At 55.5% G+C, this 18,198-nt stretch overlaps 1 protein-coding gene across 1 annotated transcript in view; it reads right to left on the bottom strand.

The window, feature by feature from the left end:
• Positions 1-11,376, bottom strand: part of LOC135406453 (tenascin-X-like) — a 35,746-nt gene extending 24,370 nt beyond the window's left edge. The window contains 9 exon segments of the mRNA XM_064640827.1: positions 230-610; positions 2,728-3,021; positions 3,272-3,361; positions 3,787-4,545; positions 5,419-5,572; positions 6,090-6,202; positions 6,841-7,065; positions 7,496-7,734; positions 10,061-11,376. Of these exon segments, the coding sequence (XP_064496897.1) occupies positions 230-610; positions 2,728-3,021; positions 3,272-3,361; positions 3,787-4,545; positions 5,419-5,572; positions 6,090-6,202; positions 6,841-7,065; positions 7,496-7,730 (2,251 nt within the window). The 5' untranslated portion in view covers positions 7,731-7,734; positions 10,061-11,376.
• Positions 11,377-18,198: the final 6,822 nt, after the last annotated feature.

Below are 18,198 nucleotides of genomic sequence, written 5' to 3'. Positions count from 1 at the left end.
GTGATGGATTGTGATGACAGTGGATGGATGATGGAAGGTCATTGAGGAATGATGATAATGATGGATGCTGGATGATGATGATAATGATGGAGGGTAGATAATGACAATGATGGTGGATGACAGATGATGAAGATGATGGTGGATAATGGCAGGTGGGGATGTCATCATGATAGGATCCCTTGATCCTTCCATGGCTTGATCAATCCATCCCTCTCATTTTCCCCCTCACCTGTGACGACATCGGTGGAGACACGATCGATCCTCTTCCCACCCCGCAGCCCGTAGAGGTGGAAGCGGTACCGGCGGGATGGGGACAGCCCCGGCACTGTCACCGAGCGGGACCCGCCATCGATGGGCAGGGCCTGGGGCTGGCCCTGGGCATCCCGGTACTGCAGCGTGAAGGAGTCAAAGGGGCCCTTGGGGACGCTCCACTGCAGCCCCACAGAGCTGGGGGTGACACTGGAGACCTTCAGCTCCCCCAGCACTGCCCGCGCTGGGGGAGCCTCAGTTTGGGAGCTCTCAGGTTGGTGGTCCTCAGCTGGGGGTGTCTCAGTTGAGGGGGCCTCAGCTGAGGGCTCCACCAAGGGTGGGGGCAGATCATCTGTGGCAGCTGTGGCAGCAACAGAGAGGGGAAGGTGATGAACATCTGCAGCCACATGTCCATCCACATGCCCATCCAACATCCACTCACCTATCTTTTATCCATCATCCACCGTCTGCCCCCACCCTCTCCCCACCATCCCATCCCCACCCACCATCGAGCATCCACTGACCCCAGCACCATCTAATCAACCTTCGACCCTTCCACCAACCTACTGCCCATCGCATCCACCATCACCATCACCACTATCATCATCCATTCACTATACATCATCATCTTCAGCATCATCCACCATCAGCATCCATCATCTAGTCATCCAACCAACCACCAATCCCTCCATCTCTCTACCCTCCCAAGGTCCCAGCCATCTCCCCATCCTCAACCTGTCACCAGTTTCCCAGCCCAGTTCCACTCATCGCTCCTTGTCCCCAACCACATCATCATCCACCATCAAGTGCCCACCAATCCCAGGAAGCATCTGTTCAATGATTGATACTTCCCACCTTCCTATTGACCAACAGTCACAATCATCCATCATCTATCATCCATCCATCCTTCCCAACATAACTCCATCTCCTGGACCATCTTCTGGCTACCTCCATCCATCCATGCATCCATCCAACCAGGCTTCTTCCTGGTGGTGGGGGAAAAAAAAGAAGTTTTTCCCTTAGAGTTAAAAAAATGGTAACCCCCCAGGGGGTGGTGACCCTTGGGGTTGAGCCAATGAGCGCTCCTGCGAAATATAAACATATCAACAACCAGACTGGAAAAGTAGGGTAGTAGTTGTTGTTGGAGGAGAGTGGTCATGTTGTAAGCCACAAGGAAGGGACTGGGAGCCCTGCTGGGGGTTAGGCTCCCCCCAGCCCCCAGCTGAGGGGCTGCAGGAACCTGGAATGGTGTTAGACTGGGCCAGGCATCTGTAGCTAAGAGTTGGGGGAAGTTTCTCCACTGTGAGCAGCAGCAGAAGCAGCAGCAGAAACAGCACTGACCAGAGAACAGTGGTAGAGAGCCAGAAGAGATAAGAACTGAAGAAGCAGCTAAACAAGCATGCAGCAGCAGAGAGAGAACTAAACTCTACAGAGAGAGTTGGGGTAAGAACTGAAACCAAAACCCCCCAAAACCCTTTTGTGACCTCTCCTAAGTGGAGGGGGTGGACTCCCACTTGAGGGAAGTCCTAAAGTGCAGCATGCACTGAAGAGAGGAGCTAAGAAGCTCAAGGCGTCCCAGAGCTGGACTGGGATGGCCAGATGGAATGCAGAGGGGGCTGACCTTGGCCCCCCTGCTGTTGCTGCTAAGCTAGCAGCCTGAGACAGAGCATGGGAGCTCTGAGAGAACTCTTGAGGCAAAGGTTTTCAACTGAAAGCTGCCCGAGACGTTCTGACTTGAGGGAACTTGACCCCTCGAGGAAGGGACCTTCATGGGATGTCTTACACCCCATGATATGATGTGGTGAGGCGAGCCTTGTCCCTGCTATGCAGTCCACGGAAGAGAAAGACCCTCGCTTGGAGTCAAAGGGTCGAGAGGGGCTTAGAGACCCCCCTCGTGTGTATCTGGAAAGAGATCCAGCTACAGCTGCTGCATGGAAGAAGAGAGACTGCTGCTCTGAGAGTGGAAAGGATCCTTCCTTTTCCCTTCTGGACTTTTTTTGGAGGGAGAAGAGATTGATCCATTGTAAATACTGATTTATCATAGGAGAAATAGTTGAAGATTATGTATATGAGGTATTGTAATATTTATTTGTAGAGTGCATTGTAATATAATTCCCTTTCCCCCCATATTTATTCTTGTGTAGTGTCTGGAAAACCCATCTCACACTGGGTTGAGATGTGGGAGGGGGCTTGAACTCGAGAATTGGATTTTAGGGGGTCTCAAACCACCACACACCCACCTACTGGTGAGTTCATTCAGTCACCATCCATCCACTCAACTCTCCATCCATCCTATCATTGTCCAGTTCTCCTGGCATCCAATGATCCTTGTGATAATCTGCCCATCCTTCTACTCACGAATCCATCCAACTCTCCACTCATCCATCCATCATCCATCTCTGTGTCTATCTCTCCGTCCCTCCCTCTGTCTCTAAATTTATTTCTCCAATCCTTCCTCCCTCTGATGTTCCCCATCACCTGTGGTGACGTCAATGGAGACGTGGTCGATCCTCTTCCCGCCCCGCAGGCCATAGAGGTGGAAGCGGTACCGGCGGGAGGGGGACAGCCCCAGCACCTTCACCGAGCGGGACCCCCCATCGATGGGCAGGGCCTGGGGCTGGCCCTGGGCATCCCGGTACTGCAGCGTGAAGGAGTCGAAGGGGCCCTCGAGGATGCTCCACTGCAGCCCCACAGAGCTGGGGGTTACACTGGTGACAGTGAGGTCACCCAGGACTGGCTTGGATGGGGGCAGCTCTTCTGCCTCGGTTGCAACTGCAATGGAGTGGGGACGGTGTGGGCATGGACATCTGTGTGTCCATCCACATATCCATCCATCATCCATCAATCATCCATCTCTCCAGCCCTCCCATCACCTTTCCCCCCCTTATCCTTCCCTCTCTCCATCCATCCCCTCTTCCTTTCATGTCTCCATCCATCATCCAACTCTCCATCCTTCTATCCATCCATCCTTCAGCCAACATCCACCCATGCCTCCATCCCATCTCCCACCCTCCATTGGTACCTGTTTTCTCCACGTCCCTCCATGGCTGCATCAGCTCTATCCCATCCATGTCCCCCCACTGCAGCACCAGCTCCTGATTCCCACCCTCCCCTGCCCCCAGAACAGGCGTTACATGACTTCTCTTCTGCCCCATCTCCTTCATCTCCCTCCCCAGGATGTTCCTCCCCCATCCCCCTCATTCTCTTTTCAGATGTCCCTTCCTCCCTGATCCCCCCATCCCCCCTGTGCCACTCCCCTGTGATGTCCCCTTCCCCCATCCCCTTCATCCCTCAACCGCCCTCCTCCCTGGAACTTCCCTTCCCCCATTCCCCTCCTTTTCCCCCTTCCCCTCCCCTGGACATCTCTCCTGCCATCCCTTGACCGCTCACTGGGATGTCCCTTTCTCCCCATCCCCCCTGTTCTGCCCCTGTCCCATCCCTGTCCCCCCCACCCCTGAGATGTCCCTTCCCCCCATCCCCTTCCCCAGGACATTCCTTCCCAATGTCCCCCCGTCCTGTTCCCAGCATGTCACCCACCTGTGGTCCCCAGGAGTGTTCCGTCCCATTGGGGTTTGGAGGAGGGTCCCTGTCCCTTCCCGAGGGCCACGTGCCGGCGCAGGACATATTCCAGGATGGCGCGGGCCACTGCCGGCACTGTCTGGTTGCCCCGTAGTGGGAAGTTGGTGGCCCGAAGGTGGCTCTCAAGGCGCTGGAGCAGGGACCCACTGTACGGGGACAGCCGAGCCACCAGTTCCTGCAGGGAGGGGATACCCGGGGACAGCGGGGACCATGGGGACAGCTGGGACCACGGGGATTCTGGGAACTCTGAAGATAATGGGGACTTTGGGGGCACTGGAGACCCCAGGGACTGTGGGGTTGGAGGTGACCTTGGGGACACTGGGGTCACTGGTGACTCTGGGAAGCTCGGGCGTTCTGGGGATGCTGGCCACACTGGGAAATCTGGTGACACTGGGGACCTTGGGAATTCTGGAGACACTGGAGATTCTGGGGATTCTGGTGACACTGGTGATTCTGGTGACACTGGTGACCTTGGGGGTGCCGGGGATCCCAGGGATCCTCGACCTACGGGGGATGCCGGAACCCGGGGGGATGCTGGTGACCCCAAAGACCCATGTGAACCCAAGGACACATGTGGTGATGCAGGCGATGCTGGTGACCCTGGGGACCCCAGTGACCCTGGGGACCCTCGGGCTGATGGTGCCACTGCTGGGGACCGCAGGGAGCCCTGAGGGGACCCTGGGGACCCCTCATGGGAGGGCACAGCCAGGACAAGTGCTGTGGAGCAAAGGGGACTGGGGTCACTGACCTGTCCCAAGAGTCCCCACTGGGGACACTCCTGCCCCAGCTCTGTCCAAGTCCCCAGTCCCAACGCTGTCCCCATCCCTGGGCCATCCCCCTCCCTGTCCCCATCTCCATGCTCTCCCTATGTGTATCCCTAACCCTGTCCCCATCCCTGTCCCCATGTTCATGCTATCCCACACTGTCCCCAAACCCATGATTATTCCATCACTGTCCCCCTTCCTGTGCCATCCCTATGCCACTATTGTCCCCAACCCTGTGTTATCCCTGTCCCTGTGCCATTCCCATCCCTGTCCCCATCACTGTGCCACCCCTATCCCCATGTCTCTGTCACTGCTGTCTCCATACCCATGCCACCCCCTTCCTTGTCCCCCTGCCATCCCTGTCTCTATCCCTGTCCCCATCCCCATGGCCATGCCATCGCTATCCCCAACCCCATTCTTGTGCCATCCCTCTCTCTATCCCTGTCCCCATCCCCATGGCCATGCCATCGCTATCCCCAACCCCATTCTTGTGCCATCCCATCCCTGTCCCATGCCACTGTCCTCACTGCTGTCCCATCCCCAGCCCTGTGCCATCCCTGACCACACGTCTGGGCTGTTCCCATCCCTGTCCCCTTGACTGTGACACCGTGCCATCCCTGTCCCCACCTCGTCCCCATACCAGCCTCTGTCCCCACCTCTGTCCCTCCATCCCCACTCCCATCTCTGTCCCCACAGTGTCCCCAACCCCTTGTCCCTGCAGTGTCCCAGTTGTCCCAGGTGTCTCCACTCGCGTGCAGGCGCAGGACCCCAGGCCCTCCCCATCCTTGTCCCCGTGCCACCCCCATCCCCACCCCCCTGTCCCCACCTGTGCGCAGGCGCAGCACTCCTGCTGCCCCCAGGTGAGGCCCCCGCCGGGCCTGGACCAGCAGCTCGAAGGGGCGGCCTGGGGACAGCCCTGTCACTGAGAAGGCCACAGCAGAGCCAGGCAGCTCATGCGTTGTCATGGCCATGGGGTCATCCTGGGGATGGGGACAGTGTTAGGGGACAAGGCGGACACCTTGGGGGGGATACTGGGGACACGCTAGGGGTCACACTGGGGACATGTGTGGGACATGCAGGGGACACCACGGGGGGGGACACATTGCAGGGACACTGCAGACATGGGGACACATTGGGGAGGTGTTGGGGACACACTGGGGACACCACGGGGACACACTGATGTCATGTTGGAGACACGCTGGGGGGATGTCTTGGGCACATGTTTGGAACACACTGGGGACACCAGGAGGGGACACACCAGAGGGACTCATTTGGGATATGTTGGGGACATGCAGGGAACAGCATGGGGGGACACATTGGGGACATCATGGGTACATGTAGGGGACATGTAGGGGACACATTTGGGCCAGCCCACTGCAGTCACACAGGTGGTGTGGGGGTCTCACCCTTCCAATGTCCCTGTCCCCCTTCCCCACATCCCTGGCCCCCATGTCCACCTCATGTCCCCTGCCGTGTCCTCCCTGTGTCCCCACTCACCAGGGGAACAAGTGTCACCCGGTAGCCGTCGGGAGGGGGGGAGGGCCGGGGCCAGGTGACACGCAGGGATGTCGAGGTGCGGGTGGCCAACCGTGGTGTCACTGCGGGCACCTCTGCAGGGACAGCATGGGGACACCATGAGGACACCAGGGGGACATCACAGGGACATCTATGGGATGGGGGTGCCCTGGGGACACCCTGGGACACCTTGGGGATACCATGGGGACACCAAAGGGACACCACGGGATGGGGACACCAGGGATGGGGCACTGGAGGGTCCTGGGAGGGGCACGGGGGCACCCTTGGGGACACACTGAGGTGGCACAAGAACCCCCCATGGATGGGAAAAGAAGTGAGGGAGCACTGCAGATACTGGGATGGGGGCACTGGGATGATATTGAGGGGCACTGGGGAGCTCTGGAGGGGCATTGGGACCCACTGATGTTGCAGTGGACCACCCCCCCAGGCCGGGCGAACAGCCGGGGATGTTGCAGTCAGGTCACTGGGGAGCACTGGGGGGCTCTGGGAGCACTGGGGGGCAGCTCTGGGAGCACTGAGGGGCCACTGGGAGCACTGGGGGGGGGGCTCTGGGAGCACTGGGAGCACTGGGAGGGGCTCTGGGAGCAGTGGGGGGGTTCTGAGAGCACTGGGAGGGTGGCTTTGGGAGCACTGGGGGGCTCTGGGAGCACGGGGGAGGCTCTGGGAGCACGGGGGAGGCTCTGGAAGCACTGTACAGGCTCTGGAGACGCACCGATGTCGCAGTGGACGCCCCCCCAGCCGGGGGCACAGGCGGGGGTGCCGCAGTCGGGGCCGCTGAAGCCCGGGAAGCAGCGGCACCGGCCCCGCTCGCACCGGCCCTGGTCGCTGCAGCCCCGCGGGCACGGCGGGGGCGGGGCGGGGGGCGGGGCCTCGGCCGTGGGGGCGGGGCAGGCGCAGCCTCCCCCGGCGGGGGGGGCACAGAGCTGAACCGACCGGCCTGGGGAACACGGGGGGACACGAGGTCATGACCCCGCGACTCCCCAGCGACCCCCCAGTGACCCTTCGTGATTCCCCCAATGAAGCCTCATGATTCCCAGGACCCCCCAGTGAGTCCCCCAGTGACCTCCCGTGACACCCCTGTGAACCCCTGTGACTCCCTCAATGATCCCTGTGACCCTCTAAAGACCTCCCTCGGACCTCCCAATGAATCCCCTGTGACCCCTCAAAGACCCCCTGTGACCCTCCCCCGACTTCCCCAATGACCCCCTCTGACCCCCAAATGACCCCCCCTGGACTCCCCAGTGACCCCCCGAGACCCCTCAATGACCCCAGTGTTCCCCCATGTCCCTCCAATGATCCTTCAGTGACCTCCCAGTGATCCCCAATGTCCAAAATGACTCTCGATGGCCCCCCATGTACCCTGTTACCTGTCCCGGCCTGGGGCCCCCCCGTGTCCCCACAGTGTCCCCTCAGTGCCCGCACGTGTCCCTCGAGCTCCCGCAGCCGCGCCAGCACAGCCGCCAGCGCCGCCGCACATGACTCGGGGGGGACCTCGGGAGGGGCCACCGGGGGGGACATCTGAGGGGACACAGGGGGGGTGCCCACCCCCCCCCGTAGTGCCAGCGTCAGAAGCAGCAGCCGCAGCTCCAGGGTCACCGGCATCGTCCTGGGGGGACATAGGGGGACAGGGGGTGGGAAACACTGGGGGGGACAACTGGGAGAACCGGGGGGCACCCACGGGGGGAGATGGGGACACACTGGGGACATTGGGGACACTCGGGGAGAAGTGGGGACATGGGGGTACACCCGGGGGGGACAGGGGCATTCGTGGGGACACAGGGACACTCACGGGGGGACATGGGGACACTAGAGGGACACCCAGAGGGACACAGGGGATACGGGTGGTGGGGACACTGGGGAAACAAGAGGATATGAGGACACCGGAGTGAAACCTAGGGACATAAGGGGACACCTGGGGAGGACTCACAGGGGACAAAGGAACACCACAGGGATACCCAGGGGACACCCATGGGGGGACATGACAGGGGGACATGGGGCATGGGGACACTGGAGGACACCTGGGGAACACCCACTGGGACACCACAGGGGAATGGGGACAAGTGTGGGGGCACTGGGGGGACATAGGGGGACACATAGTGGGGACAGGGACATCCATGGGACAGCCATAGGGGCACCCAGGGGACACAGGCAGACACGGGGACACTTGGAGGACACCCGGGGACACCCACAGTGGGGGGGCCATGGACATTGTGGGGTGACACGGGAAACACCCAGGGCACACAGGGACATGGCGAGGGGATGCAGGGGACACTTCTGGGGACACCTAGACATCAGTAAGGGACACAGGGACAGCTGTGGGGCCACCCAAGGGACACAGGGACCCCCCCGGGGACATTCACAGGGACACTTGGACACCAGAAGGGGACACCCAGGAGACACAGGGACACCTGGGGGACCATCACAAGGGGACACGGACATCGTGGGGAGGACACCCCTAGGGACACCGAGGGGGACACAGGGACAGCTATTGGGACATGGGGGACACAGGGACACCTGTGGGGGGACATCCACCTAGGGACATCGAGGGACACCCACAGGGACACAGAAACACACGGACACTTCAACCCACAGTGCCTCCCAGTAACCCCAGTTACTGCCAGTAACCCCCCCAGTGACCCCCAATAACACCAAGGAAACCCCAGTGACCCCTTAGTGACCTCCTAGTAACACCCAGTAACCCCCCAGAAAACCCAGTCACACCAGTGACACCAGAAACACCAGTAACCCCCTGTCACAACAGCACCTCCAGCCATTGCCAGCAGTCATCCCAGTCACACCAGTGACACCAGTAACAGCAGTAGCTCAAGTAACTAGCAATCCCAGTAATCCCAGTAACACACCCCAGTAACCACAGCAATCTGTTACACATTCCAGTAATAACAGTAACACCTCCCAGTAACTCCAGTAACACCTCCAGTAAGACCAGTAATACATCCCAGTAACACCTGTGCTTCTGAGCATCAGTAGCAATCCCAGTAACACATCCCAGTAACATCAGTAACACCAGTAGCCTCTCCCAGTAACACCAGTTATACATCCCAGTAAGATCAGTAACTGCTTCCAGTAATACCAGTTGCCCCAGCAAGACCAGTTACCCCATTCACTCCCACTACCCCCAGTCCCCTCACAATCCCCCCAGTCCTCCACAATCCCCCACTGTGTCCACCAGTGCCCCCAGTCCCCCCGCTGTGTCCACCAGTGCCCCCCAGTCTCCACCAGTGCTCCCCATTCCCCCCCAGTGCCCCCAGTCCCTGCAGTCCTCCACAATCCCCCGCTGTGTCCACCAGCCCCCCAGTCCTCCCCAGTGCGCCCCAATCCCCTCCAGTAACTCCCACTGTCCTTCAGAGCCCCCCAAAAGCTCCCAGAGACCCCAGTCCCCCAGTCCCCCCCAGTTCCCCCAGTCCCCTCCATGCCACCCCAGTCTTCCCCAGTGCCCTTCAGTGCCCCCTAGTCCCTCCCAGTTCTCCCAGTCCTCCCAATCTCCCCCCAGTGCCCCCCAGATCCCCATTCCTCCTCAGGTCCCCCCAGTGCCCCCCAGTTCCCCTAGTCCCTCCCAGTGTTTCCCAGTGCCCCCAGTCACTCCCAGTAGCTGCCAGCGACCCCCTATGCCCCCTCAGTTTCCCCAGTACCTCCAGTTTCTCCCCATTCCTCCCAGTTCTCCCCAGTCCCTGCCAGTTCCCCCAGTGCCCCCCAGTCGCTCCCAGTTCCCCCAGTCTCTCCCTGTCCCTCCCAGTCCCCCCCTAGTTGCTGCCACTCCCTCCCCAGTGCCTCCAGTACCCCACACTGCCCCTGATCCCCCCAGTCTCCCCGAGTTCCCCCAGTTGCCTCTCGTCCCTCCAAGTCCCTTGCAGTCCCTTCCAGATCCCCCCAGTCTCTCCCAGTTCCCCCGTCTCTCCCAGTGCCCCCAGTACCTCCGGCTGATCCCGCTGGGTTCTCGCTCTGGGGCGGGCGGGGTCGCGGGGGGGGCGGGGCCGGGGCCACACCTGCCCCGCCCCTCCCGGGGGAGCCGCCCCCGCCCGTGTTTGGGACGTCTCCATGGAAACCAAACAGTTGCTGAGGGGGCTTGTCCTCCCAGTGCTCCCAGTAACCCCAGTAACGTGTCTCAGGCTGACCCACAGCTCCCAGGAACCCCCGTATAGTCAGTCCCAGTGCTCCCAGTAATACCAGTGACACCAATAACACAGTACAGCCTAACCCAGTGCTCCCAGTATTGCAGGACAGCCCATCCCAGTTCTCCCAATAACACCAGTAACAAAGCCCAGTCAATCCCAGTGCTCCCAACAGCAGCAGTAACGCCAGTGACACCTGCCTCACAGCCCCCAGTGCTCCCAGTGCTCCCAGTAACTCGGCACATGTCCCCCAGTAACACCAGTATGGCCCATTCCAATGCACCAGTGATGTGGCACAGCCCATCCCCGTGCTCCCAGTAACCCCAGTATAGTCTGTCCCAGTGGTCCCAGAAACATGAGTAAGCCCAGTATGGGCTGTCCCAGTGCTCCCAGTAACACCAGTAACCCCAGTGCCACCTGCCCCACAGCTCCCAATGCTCCCAGTCAACCCAGTATAGACTGTCCCAGTGCTCCCAGTACCACCAGTAACCCCAGTGCCACCTGCCCCACAGCTCCCAATGCTCCCAGTCAACCCAGTATAGTCTGTCCCAGTGCTCCCAGTGACAGTAGCAATGTGGCACAGCCCATCCCAGCCCTCCCAGTAACACCATTATGGCCCATCCCACTGACACCAGTAACCTCAGTGACACCAGTAACACTGGACAGCCATCTCAGTGCTCTCAGCAACCCCAGTATAGTCTGTCCCAGTGCTCTCAGAAACACCAGCAATCCCAGTATAGCCAGGCCTAGTCCTCCCAGTAAAGCCAGTAAAGTTTGTCTCAGTGCTCCCAGTAACTCGGGTAACGTAGCACAGCCCACCCCAGTGCTCCCAGTGACCCCAATATAGTCTGTCCCAGTGCTCCCAGTAACACCAATAATGCGGCACAGCCTGAGCCATGGCCCCCAGTAACACCAGTGACATGGGACAGCCCATCCCAGTGCTCCCAGTAACCCCAGTATAGTCTGTCCCAATGCTCCCAGAAACAGCACTAACCCCTGTACAGCCTGGCCAAGTGCTCCCAATAACCCCAGTGCCACCTGCCCTACGGCTTCCAGTGCTCCCAGTCATCCCAGTGCTCCCAGTGACACCAGTAACATGGCACAGCCCATGTCAGTCCTCCCAGTAACACCAGTATGGCCCATCCCAGTGCTCCCAGTAACACAGCACAGGCTCCCCCAGGGCTCCCAGTGCCCCGGCACGGCCCCTCCCAGTGCTCCCAGTGCCCCCAGTCCGGGTGTGGCCGTGACTCACCGCCCCAGCAACAACAACAACAGCAGGGAGGGTGCAGGGGGGGCCCCTGGGCCCCCCCGAAAGCCGGGGGGAGGAGGGGGCAGGGCAGCGCTGGGGGAGCCCCTCGCGGCCCCCCCGTGTCCTCCCCCGCATCCCCTCCCACGTCCTTCCCGTGTCCCCCTGTGTCTCCCACCTTCCCTCCCCCCCGTGTCCCTCCCGTTTCCACCCGTGTCCGCCCCGTTTTCCTCTCCGTGCGTCCCTCCCGTGTCTCCTCTTTCCCCCCCGTAACCCCCCCTGTGTCCCCCCACCGTGTCCTCCCCATGTCCCCCCCTCCACCCCACCCCGTGACCCCCCGCCCCCGCCAAGGAATTTTCTCCATCAACACGATGAGCTCATGGGGGGGGAAGGGCGGGGGGGCCCAGCTGGCGATGGGGGAGGGAGGGGGAGGGGCCCCATTGTGGGGGGAGGAACGGTGTCCCGGCTCCGCCCCCCTCCAGCCGCGTTTATTGATTGATCCATCGATTTATTTGTAGGGGCGGGCCAGAGGTGGCACAGAGGATGTGCCAGGTACAGAGCCCAAGGAGCATGCCCCAGAGTTAGTAAACTGGTTGGTTAAGAAAGTCACATGATCTGTAAGGATAAAAGGGCGCGCGAGTTTGAATTAAACCTCTTTGTCTCACCACCGCACGAGGAGCATCACTTATTCCTTGTTATACAAGGGTCTCATGCTACATATGGCGCTCGAACGGGACAATTTTAGCTTATATTAAGCGAGATATTCATCCTGAATCAGGAGATTAGCCGGTGACTCCGGGATCGTCTCGATTTTTCGGAGATGGGAGTCTTTACCGCAAAAAACTTTGACGTCAGTAAACCCCGTGGTCTTAGTGGCATCTAAGAGACGGATAGTTAGTTAGCGAGCTCAAAAAAGATTAGGTAGTGCACGGAAGAAGAGAAGAAAGAGTTAAGGAAGAAGCCGAGAGGTCAGAGCAGGCAGCCGGAGAGAGCGGAGTGGGTCAACGCAACATCAAAGCCGGTGAGTCTGTCTGCAGCGAAACCGCACGTCTAAGACTGTTCTCTGGGCGAGACGTGGCTGCAGCTCGGAGCCCCGAGCTGCGGAGCACCTTAAGATCGTCAGGGAAAAGCCTGTTGATTCCCTAAGTGTCGGTCGTTTGGTAAATGCGGTATTCCGCTACCGACTGCTGCTGGATCACGTGCGAGAAGCTTTCGCTGCCGCCCGTACCATCCCAGCCCCACCGCGCGACCCCCGCATTGCCTTTCTGCCCAGCGGAAAGCGCAGAGCTCCGTGCCGCTGCACCGCCGGCCCAGCACCTAGTGCCTGTTGCCTAGCAACTACTAAACCCGTAGTTTGAAAGTACCCAAAAAGCGGCCGAGCCAAGCACGTGTGCTGGCTGGCCCTGCGCGTCTTGCGCACCGGAGGAGACTTGGCCAAACTCCTGCCGGCCCCTGCCTGTTAGTGAAGATAGTGTAGACCCTTCAAGTTGAGGAAAAACCTTTCAGAAACCGCGGAAACCCCAAAAGAACTTTCCGCCGCTTTTCGCCGTTTTTCGCCGCCGGCCCGGGCGCTAGGACCGCGCGGCCCCGAGCACGCCGCCGGAGCCGCCCCCGCGGGTCCTAGCCCCCCCGCCGCCGCCGCCGCCGCCGCTGTCCCGAGCTTGCAGTCTGCGCCGGGACACCAGCCGCCAGCGCCGGAGCCCCACGGTCTGCCATCGCCGAACCAGCATCTGCCGAGCCTGCCCCCGCGCCGGGACCTGCCCCGAGCTGCAGCTGCCCCCAGCCGTGTGCAGAACCGCCCACGCCGCCGGAGCAGCACCCCCCTCGCCGCAGCCGACACAGCCCGGACCTCCCGAAAGCCGCAGAAAAAAGACTGCCGATAGCCCAAACTGCTTCAAAGGGACTCAAAACGTGTGCTCCCAGCCGCTCGAAATGAGGTAACATAAGACACCTGTTTCCATAGAAACCTCTGATACATTGAAACAAAACTCAGACTCTGGGGTTTTGCTAAACTTTGCAACATAAAGCAGTTTTACTCTGATAAACTCTGCCTGCACGAGGCACACAGAGAAAGACAAACAACCCACACCACACCCCCCCGCACACACTGCTGAAAGCAAGCACAGCACAACATGATAACACAAACTCAGGGATCATACCGGGAGACACGTGAGCCACGTAAAACAAGTCGCTGGGAAGAGACAGACACTGCCATGCGAACTTCTGACCCCCGGGTCCACACAAGGCAGTCCTGTTACAGTGATGGGGAGAGTAATTTAATGTATTCATCCCCTTTCGCTGCAAATGATCAGCGACCGCATGGCCAGCCATGGCCGCAGCCATTTTCCCCCCCCACACAAACTGTACTCCAACCTTTCTTTTCCGGCCGAGAGCCCAGCCCCGCCCCCCACTCGCCACCTGCACTGACCACCATCCTCCCACAAAGAACCGGTTTTGCCGAAACCAAAAGGGGGGAGGGATGGGAGAAATGGGGGGAGGGGGAGAAGGAAGGGGAGAAGGAGGAGGAGAAAGAGCTAAACATAGTTCCAACGGGAGGGATCAATAGGGCACAGGAGAAAATTTCAGCTAACATGTGGGAACAATGTCTGGACGAGGCGATACGAAAGGAAAACCTGAATATTATTCAGGCTTGCCCAGGCGATATGAGCCTAAGCCAGCCCCCTCAGAGTCGAGCCTTCTATGAGGCCGCAGAAATCCTGAGGCAATTGGTAAGTGGTTCTGGTCTGTCCTTAACCAATATATTTAAATATTTGGAGGCATTGAGTTACACCTACCCACTCACTACATCTGACTGGAAAGAACTGATAAAACTAGTTCTCAGTGACACCCAATATACAGTCTGGTTAGCTGATTTCCAGGAAAATTGTTCTATTCATAAGAAATACCTACAGGCAGACACCACGGCACACCAGTCAAGCGGGAAAGCAAATTATAATTTAGATTCACAATCAAAATACCATAAAGAGATAGCCAGGCAAGCCCTAAAGGCTATGGAAAACATTATCACTGCAGATCAAAATGATTATCTATCCAACAGTGAAGGGTTACAAAGTTATACTGAGTTGAATTTAAGATGTTTGGACCAGCTACAGTCGACTTTAAACAAGCAAATTGAATACAATGAAGCCAGAGAGATGCTGTACAAGCAATTGGCTTTTGAAAGAGAAAATGCAAGAGCCTTGCAGAGCTCTCCTGCAAGGGAGAACTGTGACTTTACTGAGCTAGTGCAACCCTATCAAAAGGCTAGCTCTGAGAAGCAGCTACCTACCTCTCTAGCTGCAGCTTTAGATGCCCAGATGAGAACACACAAAGAAGTCAGACACACAACTAGTTGTTTGAGTTGTGGAGAAATGAATCACTATCAGGAGAGTTGTCCCTGGAAACCCCTAATTGCAACATTCCATAAACACCCTAGCAGCAGAGAAATGACTCAGATGTACCAAGGGTGCCATATGCAAAACAAAAGATGTGCTACAAGTATTGTATTGCTTGTAATAGCATTGCTAGCTGTACTCTTTTTTAGCACTACTGTTCATGTGCAAAAGAGAAAACTACTTAAGGCAAGCCACACACCAATAACCAGCCCCCAAAAATAACCATGTACCCTGTACCCCAAAGAAAGGTGACAGGTGGAAAACATTACAGATGCTAACAGCGGAACACGCAGTCAAAACACATGCAGAAGCCTTGCAGATTGGACTGCCTCTATTTAAAGGGTTTCTAGCAAATTTGTCACAAGTGGTAACTGATTCAAAAAACAATTCCTTTACCATTCTCTGTCACCCTGAGGATGCCCAGAAACCCCTCTTTCCCATCATGGTTTTAAGCAGTGCACAAACTATTCAAACTCACTGCTGGGCTGTACCTCCTCAGGAGATGCAAAATACCTCGATGAAGTATCAGACAGCCATAATACATCATTATGCAGAAGACACAGTAATAACCAATGCCACGAGAAATGAACTGCTAATTGTTCCTGCTGTTTTAACCAAAACTGCCCAAGGTGCAGATCTTCAGTTTGTTTCAGGAAGAATCCAACGACCACAATTCTGGACTTGCCATGGAAAAGATAACACAGCAAAAAAGCTCTACACAGGTGACACAGCTCGAGGTAAAAAACATTTGTATTTACAGGAGTTGCAGAAACCTCAAAGGGCTACCAGTTGCTTAAAACCGGTTTTAGCCATAAACAGAGGGGACCTACAACCTCTCTTTGTGTTGCTAGGGGAGAACTCCAACTTAAAGTCTGACAAATTGTTGATTACAGAGGCAAACCAAAAATTAGAGAATTATACCAAGGTAACAAAGAGCAAACAAAACAGGGGAGATCCTGAAAAGCAAATCTGCCTAGTTTTTGTTTCCAGCAGGTATGAAGCATTGCAGCTTTGTTTCAGTGGGATCAAACTGAGAGAAGCCGCTGTTAGTTCTAAAACAGCTCTTTCAGTCATACCCCACCACCTAAATCTGTGTAAGTTGCTATTGAGTTTGTAAGCTTGTCATTTAGGGCAAAACACAACTGAGGATCTGGACAGAAGAAATCCTGCCTTTACCAACATTCCAGCCTTGAAAGGACAATTTGGATAGGATGACAGCTGAGGACGCTGGATTTCAAGATGCCCTGGCAAGTTTTGGTGGTAATATTTTAATCCATCTCCTTAAGCACAGATTGTGGCAGAAATCAACAGTTTACCTTTAGAGGCCACACCAGATGCAATACTGAACCAATGAAAGGCCTCAGGGCCTTCACACATGCATCTAGGAAAACACAATATGCTGCAATAGACTTAAAATAAATCCTGCCACGGAACAGTGAGAAAACTACAAGCCATGAACTAAGCTCCTGTGTAGTTCTGGACTGATTGTCATTACCTTGGGAAAATTTTAAAACAATCCTTTGATGTTATAATTGTGCTTATTATGCTATGAGGTTGATAATCTGTTTTGAAAGTTAATTTCCTTGAGATATTGTTAACCCTTACCTGTTTTTTGAAATGCGTTCTGATTGGTTCCTGTGAGTTACAAAAGGTATGATTGGTACACAAATGCACGCAAAATCACATCCTGACCTGCCACAGCCAATGACTGACAGAAACTAGAAAGCTGCTAAAGCAGCAATGTTTAACACTATACCCAGAGTTTTAAAGCAAGCAATTGCTTCATTCATTCTCCATCAGAATACAGGTTCTCTAAGAGACCATTCAAATAACAATCAATAAAGCTACATCATCAAAGTATGCCACACTGTCAGGAAACCACCCTAGAGAGTTAAATGCAAATGAGGCTTGGCGATCAGAGATATACATTTTGAATTGGACATATTGAAATTGTACATGCAAATAGATATACATTCACAAAACATAACTGCCACTACATTCACTAGACAAAACACAAAGGTGTAAAACACATGAGTTAGTTGCTTAGCAAACCTTTGGTACTCTAAAATGGATTAACATTAAAATTAAGCAGTTACTTCCTATGAAATAGGAAAATTCTCACATCAAGCATTTCACACTAATCCATAAAACAGTAAAGACACATATTGAAACACGTGCTAAGTTTAAACAAAAGGGGGGAGAACTGGTGTAACCTGTAAGAACATCTGTATAAAGCCATGTATGTTATAAATTTTTGAGTTGTGACAGTGCTGAAAGAAGCAGGTCTGATAAGCAGCACGCACCTCAGGCGTTTGTTTCTCCAAAGTTGCTAATCATAGTAAGATTTGATTTCAGGACGATGGATGAGATACCTAGGTTTGTGACATGGAGAGAAAGCTATGCCTAAAAGTTATAGAAAAGAACTCAAGCAAGTTTCTTCCAGGTGTGTAAAACCCTATTCAAATATGTGACCACAGCAACAGGAACCAGAGCAACGCAGAAGTTTGGAAAAGAGTTATGTTATGTTTTCAAGTTTACATTAGGAAATGACCAATGTGGTGAAAAGCAATCTCTGGAATGTGTGTGTATGTGTGTGTGTTCATGTGTGTGTTCAGTGCGGTGGCCACCGATGTATGATATGAGTGTGTGAATGAAAATAGTTGTGTGATTGGTCAAATAATAAAAAACCAAACACCTCACAAATAACATTACCTCAGCCACAGGTCGCTTTTGAGAAATTGTAGTTTGCTAAGATTACCCTGTTCTTAAATAAAGTTTGAAATCCCCAGTTATAAAAACCCTCAGATTAAAAAGTTATAAGTTTATAGACAGTTAAGATAAGCCCCAAGTTAATAAAGTAATTATCCAAGTTGCACTACCCTATAGGAATATAAGAAGGTTTTAAAAAGGTTTACATTAGAGTTAAGAAACTGAGCAAGCAATGTGCCGGATCACTGCGAAGCTTGGTAGTTTTATAATGTTTTGATTGTTAAAATTGTTGTTTGCATTGTTGTTTGCATTTTTGTTCATACTGTTTTTGTGACTTCTTAATATAATTAAAAGAGGGGATGTGTAGGGGCGGGCCAGAGGTGGCACAGAGGATGTGCCAGGTACAGAGCCCAAGGAGCATGCCCCAGAGTTAGTAAACTGGTTGGTTAAGAAAGTCACATGATCTGTAAGGATAAAAGGGCGCGCGAGTTTGAATTAAACCTCTTTGTCTCACCACCGCACGAGGAGCATCACTTATTCCTTGTTATACAAGGGTCTCATGCTACATTTATTGATTTGGTGACTTATTG

This window comes from Pseudopipra pipra, chromosome W (genome assembly GCF_036250125.1).
Source record: "Pseudopipra pipra isolate bDixPip1 chromosome W, bDixPip1.hap1, whole genome shotgun sequence".
Classification (NCBI taxonomy): domain Eukaryota; kingdom Metazoa; phylum Chordata; class Aves; order Passeriformes; family Pipridae; genus Pseudopipra; species Pseudopipra pipra.
Note: the sequence above shows the minus strand (reverse complement) of the source record. Positions and strands in the feature narration are given on the sequence as shown.